General features: G+C 39.5%; 2 protein-coding genes across 2 annotated transcripts; one reads left to right on the plus strand and one right to left on the minus strand.

Annotated features, from left to right (window-relative positions):
* Positions 1–1,126: 1,126 nt before the first annotated feature.
* On the plus strand, positions 1,127–4,702 carry ebna1bp2 (EBNA1 binding protein 2). The gene is made up of 9 exons (XM_080886672.1): positions 1,127–1,339; positions 1,608–1,691; positions 1,876–2,048; positions 2,425–2,548; positions 2,763–2,852; positions 2,964–3,039; positions 3,158–3,248; positions 3,366–3,528; positions 3,620–4,702. The coding sequence occupies exons 1-9, from the start codon at positions 1,244–1,246 to the stop codon at positions 3,665–3,667; spliced, it is 945 nt and encodes a 314-aa protein (XP_080742798.1). The 5' UTR covers positions 1,127–1,243; the 3' UTR covers positions 3,668–4,702.
* Positions 4,183–8,468, minus strand: cfap144 (cilia and flagella associated protein 144). Its single transcript, XM_080886673.1, has 4 exons — positions 5,676–8,468; positions 5,268–5,327; positions 5,053–5,156; positions 4,183–4,478 (listed from the first exon to the last, which is right to left on the minus strand). Exons 1-4 carry the CDS (start codon positions 5,794–5,796, stop codon positions 4,383–4,385), a joined length of 381 nt encoding a protein of 126 aa, XP_080742799.1. The 5' UTR covers positions 5,797–8,468; the 3' UTR covers positions 4,183–4,382.
* Between the last annotated feature and the right edge of the window lie 6,923 nt (positions 8,469–15,391).

Below are 15,391 nucleotides of genomic sequence, written 5' to 3' on the forward strand. Positions count from 1 at the left end.
CTAACTGCAAGCCCTTCACTCTACAACTGCTACGTGACCACATAAGATGAATACAAACTGTCCTTTGCTAACATTAAAGTGAATGATTGTGACTCCCATTGGAAGTACTCCTCGGATTTGGACATTTCAATGCTGATGGCCTTTGCATACTGCACATCCACTGGTTTCTCTCGGGTACAGATCAAAATGTGTGTGATGTCCACTGGAGAGTTTAAGGAAAAAGTTCCTTGGGTAGCATGATTAAAGGATCACAGGCACAGATATGTATGTTAAAGATACATAGAGGCTACATCCCAAGAAATAAACAATAAAAGAATTTATTTATTTTTGAATGTCTAATGAATGCAGAAACAAACTTTACTCAGAGCACCAGATTTTGGGCTGTCCTGATTTTCCCCACAGACAAAATGTCCATTGACAGTGACACTGGGCCAAAATGCAGACATTTTTCTCAGTCGTGCCATGTCAAAGTGACAGAAATCGACTCAGGAATTGAGTAATGGGAAAGAAATGTCGATAGTTTCTTTCTTGATGAGGTGGCAAGTGAAAATCCTGAGTCTTCCTTTACACAGTAGGAAACGATTTAAAGTAGAATCTCTAAATTGACGTTAGACTGTAAAGTTCTCATATCGACCCATCCACTGTACTTTCCAGTCTGCACAGGTGTACAACATCTCCTCTAAGAGGACTTATTTGATATTACACACTAGACTTACACACTAGGAAACGTGTTTTCGTCAATGACCGTAGATTTTTATACAGTCATTGGTTTTCTAAACCACCCAGTGCATTTTATTTCATATGTTAAATCAAATTTAAAGACTGGAATGGAATTCAAAACAACATTTTTATCTATATGAAAAGCGGAGATTTAAATAAAATAAGATGATACGTGACAAAAGTTGCATCAGAAACTTACTTGTAATACAACTTACTTGTGATTTTCGCCGCTCTTCAAAGAGCGAATCGGACATTGAGTTATCGGATAGTGTGACTTAAACGTTATTTACTTCTGTATTATTTTTTTTATTAATTTATTTACTTTTTTTGCGTTGAATTTTTTCCGGGTTGGAACTAATTTTCTTTACACCTTTTATCCGCCGGCGAACTGAATAGGTAGGACGTTCAGAGGCGTCACTTCCGCTCCACGTGAAAGGCTCCTTATAGTCCATGTGAGGAGCACTGTATATCCGAGGCGTATTGTTTTACGTTTTAACATTGATAGTTCACATATAGTCATCTCATGGTTATCGACAGCAAGACTATGGCGTCCGTAGAGGAGGAGGCGCTGCTCGGTCAGGATTCAGAGGAGGAAAACAGTGAATTATCGGACGATGAGGTCAGTTTCCTAACATGCTAGCATCGTTAGCTAACCACATTCCTGTTAGGTATTAAGGTTTTAAACGTCACTGTGCCTGCTGTTTATAAAGGTAATCAAACAAACAGAGACCTGGTACTATTGTCAGTATCAGAATCTTTATTTTTCTAATCAAGCTTTTTAGATAGCAGGAAAATTCACGTTTACTAGGACCGTGTAGTCTTGCTGTAGCAAGTGGTGGTTTAGATAAGTCAGAGTTAATATTATTTATCTTCATTTCATTGCCCAGCTGCAAGAAGCCTTTGCAGCGGGGTTGTTGAAGCCTGGGATGAACGTCCTGGTGGATAAACCCAAAAAGTTCGCCAACAATGTGGTGAGTGGCATCTCACATCTTCTGTTAGTAGCAAGTTATGCTACACAGGGATGGTCAACGTACTATAAACAACCATACCACTGAAATAGTTTTAAAGCAGCAATGGAACAGTTCTCGAAATTCCCTGTAAAGTGAATAATATTGTTACTTGTTGTACCTTTATTGCTCCTATGTTGTCACACAGGAGGGGTTGAAACAGTGTGTTGCTGATTTTCGTAAAGATCTTCCTTGGGTGGAGAGATTGGATCTGACCAACCTACCAGCTGCAAATATCATTTCTCAAGCTGAAGAGAAAGCTTCAGCGCCAGCCGCTGGGGAACTGGATGCTGATGATGATTTCCAGAGGGAGATGTTCTTGTAAGTGACCGTTAATTCACCTCAGTTTTATTTATATAGTGCCTGCTCATAAGACAGAACCAGGGTTGGGGAGGGGCAGCCATCTGCTGCAACTGGTTGGTGGTAAGAGAAAAAGAAAAGGAATTGGAGAGAGATTGGACGATAGGCTAAAAAGCATCACATATACTTGTATTTTGTAACCACACTAATATAGTTTGGTTACGAGTCAGACAAATAAGTCTTTTTTTCTTTCTTTTTCTTTTTTCAGCTAAAGAGTTACAAACATGCATATGGTGTTGAATGTTTTAGAGAATAGCCTACAAAAAAATGCTGGAAAAATACAACACAGCTACAAAGAGACCATTCCAATTACTTTGTGTTTTTTGTTTATTTACAGCTACCGTCAAGCTCAGGCTACAGTCCTCGAGGCACTGCCACTCCTAAACAGGCACAGCATAGCCACCAAGAGGCCCGAAGACTACTTTGCAGAGATGGCCAAATCTGATCAGCACATGCAGAAGGTGAGCCTGGTCTCCTATATGATGATGCTTTTTTTTTTTCTCCTTACATGTTCCATAACACCTGAAACAGCATCACTGTAATTAAGTATTAGTTCTCACCCATATAGTAAAGTAATTAACATTTCTTTGCACATACTGGTTCAGGACCTGAGTTTAGTTCTTTTGTTCTGTCGGGCCTAAATTCATATACTTTTTCATTTGTTGGTCTGTTCAGATCAGGAAAAAGCTGATCTCAAAGCAGATGATTATGGAGAGGTCAGAAAAGGCCAAGAAACTGCGCGAGCAAAGGAAGTTTGGCAAAAAGGTTGGTGACTGAGTTCAGAAATTCTTCTTAACACCTGTAAGTGTTATATGTGTATGATACTTCGACTGTACATGGCTAAAAGAATGACTCTAATTTTGAATTTTTTGCCAGGTCCAAATAGAAGTGATCCAGAAGAGACAGCAGGAGAAGAAGGCCATGATGTCCGCTGTAAAGAAATACCAGAAAGGTCGGTGTTTACAAGTGTAGCATGGACGTTATTTCCTTATTTCTTTTATTGTTTTGTCACTACACCAATTTGGACACGTCACTTATTGAGCACTGGGAACAACATCTTCTCTTTCTAGGAATGACCGACAAACTGGAATTCTTGGAAGGTGACCAGAAGATGAATAAAGAATCTTCTCAGGGCTCAAAGAAAGCAGTGAACAAAAAGGGGTAAGTTTGAACTTTTCAGCAGTGCACACAGCAGTCATTGCTTTTTTTCTTTTTGGTCCCGCTTCAGATTTGTGGCATTTTTACAATGAAACTCTTACTTATTTATTTTTCCCACAGGCCTAGCGCTAAGAGAAAATTCAAGGACCAGAAGTTTGGCTTTGGAGGCAAAAAGAGTGGAAAGAAGTGGAACACCAAGGAAAGCTACAACGATGTTTCCGGTTTCCGTGCCAAAATAGCTCACGGCAAGGGAGGGAAGAAGGGGAAAGGAGGAAAACAAAATGTGAGTCTCTCACACACATGTTTATCTATTGACTGTTTTATTCAAATGAGTAAATAAGAAAACAAATCATTTCTTTCTCTTTGACTTCCAGAAACGTCCAGGCAAGTCTGTGCGCAAGAAGATGAAGAATCGCTCTTAGAGACTGGCGGGCTGCTCAGCAGACTGGACTTTGCACTCTGCTTTTTGGCAGGATTTGCCTAAAGGGACTATGAGCTCTTCTTCTACACTTTTTGGTACAATATACCTTTCGTACATGCATCTGGATTGATATGGAGGTCCATATTAATCATATTCAAACCACAGATGGACTGAGTCCAATCACACAGCTGGGGAAGCTATTCAAAGGGCCTGTAAAGCCAAGAATGGACTGCACACAGCTCCAAAATACAGAGCTTTCCTAAGGTTGAGAAGGACAATGTTATTTGCTGTAGATACCCTGATATTTGCATCTGTGGCTGCAGTTGTCCCTACCCTAAGGTGGTTTTAGATCCACTCTCTGTGATTACACCTCCATATCTCCACCTTCTCAATGACTCACTCTTCTCCTAAGGTTTGTGTGTTCTGTTTTACTTTTCTCACTCAGCTTTTTGACTCGTTGATTCTCTCCCATGTTACATGACATTTTATAATATTGAGCAGCTGTCAGTTTTGCCCTTTTCCATTCATTAGTATGATTAGTATGTGATGGGCGTGTGTGTTTTGTACAGACCTGTGCAAATGTTCCCCCCAAGTGTTTCTCTAAGAAGGGTCAGCTTCTGTGCTGACACCCGCATGTTTGATGAACAAATACATTTCAGTAGGCATTCAGTTTCTATTCTCTCTCTTTTGTGTGTGTGTGTGTGGGGGGGGGGGGGTTAATTTTGTGTTCTTTGGCCAAATTCATGGTGTTTGGTGACGTCTGTCATAAATCGGAAGAAATTGAATCTGGTGTCTTGGCGGGACTCCGGGACCTGGTGGAAAATAAATCAACAGAGTTAAGGCGGATGCACGATTTCATCAGCCTACTGGTGTTTACTGTCTTATAAAAAAGGAAAACAATTTTCAGATATCAAAATGGCATGATTAAACGAGAAACAAATATCTGTATTGTGTTATTCTAGGCATCATTGTCAGCCCAGGAATTTAAAATAAGTGTTTCCCTAATTAAAAGAGGAATGTTTGGACATGATAACAATGGTGTTCCCAATTTTCAAGTTATTCCACCAATAATTGTCGTTTACATTGGGCTGTGACAACGGCTTCTTCCCTGAAGTATTTTTTTTTTGGGTGTCGCACCATTTGCTGCAGACATTAAATCAAACTAAACACATTAAATATCCCAGCTGTGTCTCAGCCATTTCTACTCGAGTTTGATATCCCACACCAGACTAAACACTGGGAAAGAATGGTTGGGGCAGATTCTTCAAAATTTACACAAGCGGGGTTTCATGACGTCTTCATAGTAGTGTTGGGGTTGTTAGTGTTAATTTTTTACACATTTAAGCTACAGTTTGTTCCAAAATCCACTAACAGCGTTTTACTCACCAGTGGAGTCGACATCCATCCTATCTCCTGGCTCTCAGTGAGTGGCATAGAATACTTCTTGGTAGGAACTTCGTGGGCCTTGCGGAAAGCCTTGATGAAATCCTCTGGAGGCCAAAAAAATCAAATTATAAAACCAACTTGTTTAAAAACAAATTTATATAAACGGAATAGGTGGATAGAATATTTCTCGCATTTAATTCCAATGGAAATTTTACCGTCCTCTGGAATCTCTTCTGTCGTTCTCCTACACATGGGTTTGTCTGGCAGTACATGCACTGTAACACAGCATACACACACACACATAAGAAAAGGAGGTATACAGTACAACAATTATACAGAGCTCTACAAAAGAGGACCAAACTGCCATGAAATGCACAGCACTCGTGCTTTTCAGTGTCTGGCTCTTCCTAATAAGCATGCTGGACACTGAATCATAGTGTAACCTTTCTTGCAAGCACTGCTAAAGTGCTGAGGGCCCTGATTTTGGTCCCCTAATCGCAGTGAAATTCAAAAGGAAAAAAAACCCTGCCCAGTCACACTTTTGAGTAAGTGATAGTTCTTATTTTTATCATATTTTTGATGTGAGGGAGAAACGGAGCAAGAGGGGAGATTAGCTTACTTACATTTCCTGTGGGGGTTGATGCTGAACTCCGTGTGGAGCTTCTGGTGTCTTTGCTCTTTCCGGACCCGCTCGGCGTGAATCGCGTCCCGATGGACCAAATCCAGTTTATCTTTATCTGCCATGTTGAGAGAAAAATAAAAACACGACAGTTAGGGTTGGATCAGCAGAAAGCCTTTCACTGGCCTTAAACTAGGTATGCGCGTTACCTAGCAACAGTAAACACCACCTCATGCTGGCTGCAGTTGCGAGACTCGAACACGCGATGGCGCCATGCTCTCAGATTTGGTCATGGTGGAATGGTAACAGTAACAGTTTATATTAGACGATTTATGTAATCAAATGTATTTTATTTTGGAGGAAAAAATAACTAACTACTTTTCTTTTCATTGTTATTATTTTTCTAAATCCTCAATAATTCAGTCTGTGATATCAGCAAAGAGAAATGACACTTGCATCTGACAGGTTAAACACTATATGAAATAAAAGTTGAAAATGTTTTGAATTGGTTGATTTTAAGCTGCCAATTCAAATCAAAGAAGAAATCACTAGTGATTTATTATGACATTGATTAGTTATTAATTACACATAATTAACTTGCCAGTATTGTTGCCTGTTAATTCTCTGTCAGTCTGTTTGATGAGGTCATTTCACCTCTACCCTTACCTCCTGGATACTTAGTGTCTGCGCAAACAATGAAATTTCTATGTCTGATTATGTGTAATAGAGACTCACCATGTGTGAAGGTCAGTATAATTAATCCAATGAATACACCGGGGTTAGGCTGAAATCATCCTACTTCTGGTTTCACAATTTAAGACTGATTTGCTTACTCAAATAAATATTTCTCACTTTTGTAGTACATTTTAATGTGAAATTTTTAAGATGCTTTGCTTTGGCTGGATTCTGTCAGGCTGAACTCTATGCAGTCTAAATCATTAGCGTTTGCAGTGTGCAATTGCTATTCAACATCACTTTTGAATAGATCCTCCTAATGAATACTGCAAAGAGATAAAACCTTCCATTTAAAAGAAATATAAGAACCCCAACACATTTGAGTCTTTTAGCCATGTATTGATCAGTTAGGCTTGGGGCTTAAGAGGTTAATATTTAATTAAATATTGAATATTAAATATTGAATAAAAACAAACAGTTTTTTTCACTATCAATCATTAATCATCAAAGTTACAGAAAATACCTGTGACTTGATGCCTTCGGGAAAGGTGGAGGCTGATCAAAATCCTGCACATCCTTTGGCTATGAGCCAGGATGCTTCTTATGCCCTTCTTCTGATGCAAGGGCATGGGAAGTCCAGTTTACACTGGATTTCATCCAAACCACTAAACCATGCTGAAAATGTTTGCCTGTAACAAACACACCCATCAAAACGTGGAGAAAGAGCTCTGAGTGAATAGCAAAACACATCAGTTTAGAAATATTGTTGTATTCCACAGGGGGGAAAAAAACACTCTTTTTTGAATGAAAATGGCATTCATTGAATCTCAAATACTGGAAATGGTTATTGACAAATGCTGGAAAATCAATGTAGGCGTACAGCGGCCCATTTATTAGGCCTTCAAGGCTGTGTTTGCTACAAATGGGAAATTCTTCACTGAAAACGTAGAAATAAAATCTGCTAGCTGAGTGTCTGCCACCAGCCCTGGTGCTCCAGATTTAAATAAAATTCAAGAAAACTGAAGAAGGAACGTACTACTCCCTTTACAGAATTCTGCATACTAGCTCTAGGAATGGAAATGGAAGGCAAACCTGGGCAAGGAGGAAGTGTTGACACCTGACAGGTCCTCAGCTGATAACGTCATTAAATGGCATGTACAAAACACCAGTCTCCAGCATGACTCCTGGATGCTGGACTTCTAGGCAAAACGCAAAGAAAAAACTTCTGACCACAGATGTAAACAGGATAACAGTCTATCACTCTGTTTTGCAATGCCACACTACACCCTGTGTTGCTTGACAACCGATGAGGTTTTGTGGGAATAGTTTAAAGAAAATGCCCATCAAACACCTCCAAACTTTAGGAGGTAATCTCTAGAAAATCTCACTAAAGGTCTCTAAGCCTCTAAGTGCAAACTGGACTATTTTGTGACGAGACAAACATGAAAGTGAATCACTTACATTGCATGTCCACACTGAGAAAATATAGCCACCCCTGTTTACAGTGTGATCTTAGTTTGTACATGTTCTGTTGGGGCGACAGCTGACTGTTCAGGCATTTTGCTCGGTTCACTCACCAGGACTTTCTGAGTTACGCACACAAAGACAAACATGTTGACACGTTTTTGCCGAGCACGCACAAGCCGACGACTGCACAAATATGTTTGTGAAGGTTTATTGGCCTTAAGCGTGTCACACTAACTGGAAACAAATTTGTAAGAATGCAACTGGAATGACAAAGAAGAGAAATTACCCAGTGACAAGCGCAGTGTGTTTAAAAACCAAAAAAAAGTGTAGTGGCATTTTTCACATTTCCTTGTACCGCCTTTGACTGTCCCTGCACTCTGTGGTGTTACAATTCACACATGAATAACGACCCTTTCACATTTATTAAATAGTACTTATGGTTGTGTGATTCCTGTGAAGGCACTGATAAACTTTCAAGGCTGCTGTGGCCTACGTTGTCTGATGACTTCTTACCAATTGTCTCCTCACATTAGGATATCTTATTTAATTTCCTGTTTCATTTGAGTTCCCCTCTTCGCCTTCCTCTTCCTCCAGCTCTTTCTCTCTTCACACCGTCCCATCTGCTCATCTCTGAAGCGATCACTGTGCTTTTATGCTCTCCCGTTTCTGTCTGTGTTGATTGTGGGAACTTTAACTCTGTGTATGTACGTGCGCGGACGCTTCCTCTTGCACTAACAGACAGCTTAATAAAGGCTGAAATGTTCAGCTCTTGGTTCCCGTCTCATAACTCGATTCATGCTTTATTGGCACTGTGTGAACGATATAATAGAAACAGGTAATAACTCAAAATGTGGAACAGCAGGGCGGTAGATTTCAGCGTGGGTGGGTGACAAGTCCCCTGTGGTTTCTGTGTACGTGCGCGAGGAAGAGTGAGCAATATGTATAACGGAGGATGGGAGGGCTTGCGGTGTCAAGCCTCGTTCCCTGGCTCCTGTCACAGTGTCGGACCACGTTATCATCAAAGCAGCCACTGAGCTCCTCAGGCAGAGAACAGTCAAAGGCCAGTTTGTGAGTTTGTTCAAACTCTACTTGCCAAAGGAAGGTACTACAGATGGTGTGTGATTTAATCAAATATGACAACTCTTTCCCATTCTCCCCGTGTGGCATGCAGGTAGAAAGGAATCATTTTATGCCATTTATGTTAACTAATTCATGTTAGGAATGTGGATCTAATCTCTTTTGTCCCTGAGTGTCAGCGGGAAGGGATCATTTTGTTTGGCTTTAATATGGTTTAGAAGAGATATTAATGATGAAACAAAGTGATGTGAACTGTGATGAAAGTATTATCCTGCCATGCTGCTTTGTCAGCCTGCCTCGTGAACACAATTTTAAAATTGTGGCGTTTAAAACATTCTTTTGCCAGCGTCCAGATGGTTATCAGGTAAATTCTTATCTTTTTTTTTATGTTTGTCTCTTAACTTTTTTTTGAACATCTAATTTGGCCAAAATATAGAGATGACAACCTCATGTACACTGGCACATGGAAATGCTCCTCTTTCATTCTCAGTCAGATCCACCTCTTACTGCCGCATCTGGTCTTTAAACACAAGGTGGTTTACCAGTGGCACTTCATGAACCACTGGTTGATGTCACAGTGTCTATGTGCTGTCTGTGTAAATAAAATGGACTATTAGCAAATTTGGTGCTATTTTTATAATAAATTAAATCATTGTGTTGCTTTGGCAATGACTGTAGTTTTTAGCAGTCATCGTTTAGTCATGGGTCCAGGTTCCTGTGCTAATTCATAATTTAATTTGTTATTTTTTTCTTTCTAATGTTAGTTTTTGCAGTTAGTGGAATTGGCTAACTGCAAGAGTGCAAGAGAATGGATGGATGGATGGATGGATGGATGGATGGAATTGCTGTAGTCCTGCTGGAAAACTGTTCCACAGTTTTACTCCACAAATGGAAATTAACTATCTATATTACATTATATTGTTTGTCAATTAAGACACTTGAAGTTTAACTTTCCCCTGTGTTACTGTCCCCATCTCTGTCAAAAAGCATCCTCTGCAGATTTCCTGGTAGCATATTATATGCAGTTTTATTTTATGAGGTGCACGAACTTCAAAAAAATAGAATGTAATTGCAGACTCTAAATCAGGGGTGGGTAATTCCAGGCCTCGAGGGTTTAGATCTCACCTTGGGTCAACACACTTGAATCACATGATTAGTTCGTTACCAGGCCTCTGGAGAACTTCAGGACATGTTGAGGAGCTAATTTAGCCATTTAAATCAGCTGTGTTGGTTCAAGGACACATCTAAAACCTGCAGGGACACCGGCCCTCAAGGCCTGGAGTTGGCCACCCCTGCTCTAAATCCTGCACGATGAACCATTCTGACTGCTCTGTTTTTAGAAGTTTCCATAATGATTGACTTGAACTTTTGAATGTGTTGCCCCAGACTTTTAAACAGTAATCTAAACAAGGTAACAGAAATGAACAGTAAGCAACTAGCAATGTTAAAGGTGTTACTCTTTCTCAACGATATTTATCATAATTTTTACTCCAGTATCTTTTATACAGTTTCCAAATTACACAAAATTTGAACAGTAAGTAAATTTATCTCTCGATGCATGATCGATCATCCAGGTAAGAAAATCACAGAAAGTTTATTCTATTCACCTGGATGCAGCAGTGGGAGAAACGTTTCATCACCTCGTCATTTGCATAATGAGAGAAACCAGCACCGCTGACTAACAATGATTTTAGGCAACGCTATGACCGAAGGAACAGGATCAGCTTTTTGGGTTCAAATTTAATGTTCACTGCTTTCCATCAAACCATGAATTCAGCCGACTCATTTCTTGTGAGACAATTTCCATTTTTTAGTTTTAAATATTAAAATTAATAATGTATCAGATGACTTTTCATCATCAGTGGAATGCTGCCTATTCTCCCTCATCTGTTTTAGAAGGAAAGCAAACAGTGACTTTACTAGCTGGTTTACAGCAGAGGCGCATTTCTGTCCGCTCATCAACTATTCTGTGTGCGCAGTTCAGATAACAATACAATTTGGAGAAAATGAGAAGACAGTAGGTCTGAACAACACCACACCATCAATTTGAAAATATATTCAAAGAGTAACAGCAAACGCGATGAGATATTTTTGTTGGAGCTTCGTCGATCAAGCCGTCAAAACCTCCTTTCATGAAGGAAATCTCAGCTTAATTTGCCCAAATGATCTACAAATGATCTACAAATGATCTTGCAGACAGTGAAAAAAGATAAGACAAGCACACAGAATGAGACTCAGTTTCAACTGGAATGTGACTGGCTTCATTCAGGAGCCTGCATTTATCTCGGAGATCACTTGATTCCTTTTAAACAAACTCCCAGGCCCCAACGCGATCCCCTGACCTTTCATAATAAGACTCTATTTTAATTAGCAAGTGCCCTCCACTCCCTGCTAATTAAAAACACCATGTCATGTATTATTCAGCCATTTTCCCAACCACCCCTCCAACATAAAACAAATGAGAGGTACACACTGTGTCTCGTCACACTTCATCTAATCCCCTCTAACATGTATGATGGCTAATGAAAGGTGCTGATATTTTTCAAGAGGAGGAAGTGTTTGCTGAGGTTTTAACCTTAATGAAATTCCCCCCGTATTCCCTCCCACCCCCACTTGCCTCATCCTGCTAGCTGGTGACCTTTGTATGGAGTTTCTGTGACTGAAATTCAAAGGAATCAGTGCTTCTTCTTCTTTCTTTCTTTTTTTTAAATCAAGCACCACTTAATAAAAATGGAAATTGATTTTCTGTTGCTCAAATACATAGCAGAATGGAATTTTAAAGAGCTGCTTTCAATGAAAATACACCAGTATAACCAGTGGTGAGTGAATGATTAAGGAGTGCGGTAACCTGCCAAAGCTAAGATAAGCACATTGCATGTTTGGTATACATTTAGATTAATTCCTAGGGATATTGTAAAAATTCAAATGTTAATTTAAGTTTCTTTTACAACAAAGCTCCGAGGAGTTTTATGGGGGGGACACAAGAAGCTCAACAAATGTGTCTAGTCAAGATCGTGAGAAAGTGGTTTTGTGGTTTGCCTTTGGACCCCCTTGCCTGCTCCATCTGTGGCTGCCCGTCAAGCAGAACACTAATCTAACAGCAGATAAAATCCCACTCATGTCACCCCTTTGTCTCCTCACGTACTATGATAATAATTTATCACAGGTTTATCTCTCATTTTCTTTTTTTCCATCCCTGCAGTGGGACTGTGGTTGTTTGCTTATCTGATTATAGATTTTTATTCTCTATTTTAAACAAGCCATGTTTGGAGACACGGGGCACCTTTACGCAGCAGCACGCTCACGTTCACCTCCCCTCTGCGACTGTCTGTCCACCTTGCTCTGGAAACAAAAGGTGATAGCTGAGCTCATTTTCTTCCACATAGATAAACACACACTTACATGCCTGCGCTTTCCAGTTTGTTTTGATAGTCATGTAGGTGTGCGGGGCTAACTGGAGACATCATGGTCGTGGGAAAGCTGTCTTCTCATCAGATGGTTGCTCTGTGTCACCATTGCTCTTGTCTGTAATCTCCTGTTTTGTCTTAGAAAAGAAAACTTTCTCAGGTAGGACAGACAACAGCAGAGATTAGTGCCGTAAACATTAGGCTAGACTTAACTGTAGCTCTATGATAGTTACACATAAGTAGTTTAAACAGCTTTATGCATGTTTTATTAACCATAATAAAATTTTGATTGCTCATTAGTATTACCTACACTTAAGCCTCACTCACACAAGCACAGGACACAAGTGGTGTGGTTGTAGTACAAAGTTTGTATGGAGGACACCGCGTTGTCTACAAACACTGAAATTCTCATGAAGTGATCGTAAAACTGTGATGATTGGGATGCAAACTGCAAACTGAGATTATTCGCCTCCGAGGTAAAAGCTACAGATTATGAAGTGTTAGTTTCAGGAGTAAGGCACAACTCTTATTTTGAAAGGTTTGCATGATACTTATCACTGTCATGGTACACGTCCCTCCTTGCAACTGATTTCACCCAGTGACAGCCAGCAACCTCCAACAACCACTCAGGGAACACATATTTTTCCCTCGTGCCAGGAGCCCTAACTAGTCACTGTCAGCTGCATGGGCCAGAGGAGTATAATGTTGTTCCTGTATGAAAATTTATAAACCAAACCAAAAAGAAAGAGAAAAAAGAAAACAACAACCCAATATTAAACCTTTTTCCTAAAGAAAAATAAGTACTTACAAATTGATGTTTGTATATTTCTATATTAAATTGTTAAATGGTCTAATTTTTCATCCTTTTTTTTTGTCTCTTTGAAATGGCATGTGATAAGCAGAGTACGTGTTACTCATAATAAGCTTGGAACCTAAGCATGTGTTTGTAACTCTCAGCTGATAACAAAAATCTGGTATGGTTGAAAAGGTTTCTTTCTTTTTTTTAATTGCTGATGGAGCAGTTTATCATATGGTTGTACTGTTATCTGTCTGTGTACTAACAGCTGAGGAGAAATGGTTCCCCAAACAGGTGCTGCATAAAACATATGGCCCGTATTTGCTGACAGCGGCTTATTGTTGTTAGGTTCAAGAACTTTCTTCTTCAGTATTAGAAAAATAGAAAACTTCTACATTTATTAGAAGAAACTCAAAGCCAAGATTGGTTATCTGAATTTTCTATCACATCTTAATTTTAAACAGATGGCTACAAACAAATGACAGTGATGAGTATGTAACTTTTCCAAAAATGTAACTATTTTTAACTGAGAATGCAGTGATTGTGGCAGAAAAGGAAATAGTAGGTTGAGGACATTTTCACGTTGAGGACTGTGAGTGCTGTGCTGAGTTTCCTAAAATGCAAATAGAAAACAGACACTTAAACCTCAAAAACATCTGCCTGTGAGCACAGACGCTTGAAGTTACTGTATATAACTGTGAAGGTGGTTTCTAACAGGCCTCACTGTTGTTTTGGGGAGTTAGTCAGTCTGTGGTGGCTATGGACACAATGAACAGATGTTTGGCTGTTTCAATCCCAGAAAGCAAGGTGAATAAAAATCTCTGGCATTGCTTTTCTTTTGCTATTATTATTTCATAAAAAAATTTAGTTTCATGAGCAGCAATGGCCTCTAATGAGTATTACATGGATGGCTTTTCTCTGCTTTGACTGCTAGCGCAGGCAAGTGATTAGCTAAACATAGGTTGGGTAAATGGTGGCATAATAGTGCATCCCTAGGTTTGTGGCAAAGCCTACGCTTGAAGCCACGAAGGTGTTTGATGGCAGGGGCTACGCGGTGCTACTGTTATGAATGAAACTTGACATAGTCCAATAACTCCAGCCGTTCATATCTTGTCTGTTTAACACCTGTATTGATTTCTATTGGTTGCATTTGTTATTCAACAGTTCGTATCCAACGTCATTTAACATAAATTACAACAGTGCAGCGGTCACAAACTGTTGCATGTGTCCACCTTAAATACCGTACCATAAAACCATACCATACTCTCAAGTCACAAAAAGTGACCCCTAGTGGCACACACTATAACAACACAAAAACCGGCTCCTACAGGATAGAGGAGAGAAAACATGAATGCTTCTCATTGTGAGAGACTGCTTGTGCTCTATGACTCACGCTCCATCAATCTGCTGAAGAGATTGTGTTTTCACTCTCTACCTCAGTGCCTCTTATCACCACTAATGTGTGTGTTTGGTCTTCTGGTGAAGACAACCCAGTTTATTTGACATGTAGAGTTGCACACATACAAACAAAGTCATGCGTTAGCAATTGATCTGTTTTTATCAGCGTTCCAGATGTGATCTGATTATGTGAGCAAGTGTGTTATGTTGCTGAATCAAAGGATTTGCGTTGAGGAGAGGAAACATGCTCTAAAATACACAATCGTTCCCCTTGTACAAATGCCAGGTACACAACCTCTCTGAGTGAATGTCCCATCTCCCCTCTGGAATCAGCATTTATTACTTGGACACATTTGTGTCAGATGTATCACTTTTTACAACACTTAATAGAAAGCTACATGTATTGGCTAAATCGTGTATCACAGAAGACAGCTGAATTTCCTGCATTACACACAAAAATGCTGAAAACATATGTGCAATGATTCAATGATCAGGAACTTCTCTCCAAGTCTAGACTAGATTAAATATTCATTTAATTAGTAATTATTGTTTGGGCTTTTTTTTTAAAACCTAATTTTGTTGCATATTGAACAGATGCTATGCTAGCAGCTTATTTGGAGTCCATTCAACTTTAGCTCTCAAAACACAATTTTTCCATTAATCTTAGTAGGAAATTCCAAGAATGTACCCTAACTTTCCAAAGTCTTGAGCCACCCACTACTTCTTTATATTTTTGCTAGGAAATGGAAAATAAGTGTTTTTTCTCTGTGAAGCTCACCCAATACTGCTTCATTAATGTTGAGGTCTGGGCTGTGAGGAAGCCAGTCCATGATTGGTCATGTTCCACTCTGTGTCTTTCTACCCAGGTCTGTTCTTAAGATAAGATAAGATAAGATAAGA

The sequence above is a fragment of the Rhamphochromis sp. 'chilingali' genome (assembly GCF_963969265.1).
Source record: "Rhamphochromis sp. 'chilingali' genome assembly, chromosome: 7".
In the NCBI taxonomy this organism is placed as follows: Eukaryota; Metazoa; Chordata; class Actinopteri; order Cichliformes; family Cichlidae; genus Rhamphochromis; species Rhamphochromis sp. 'chilingali'.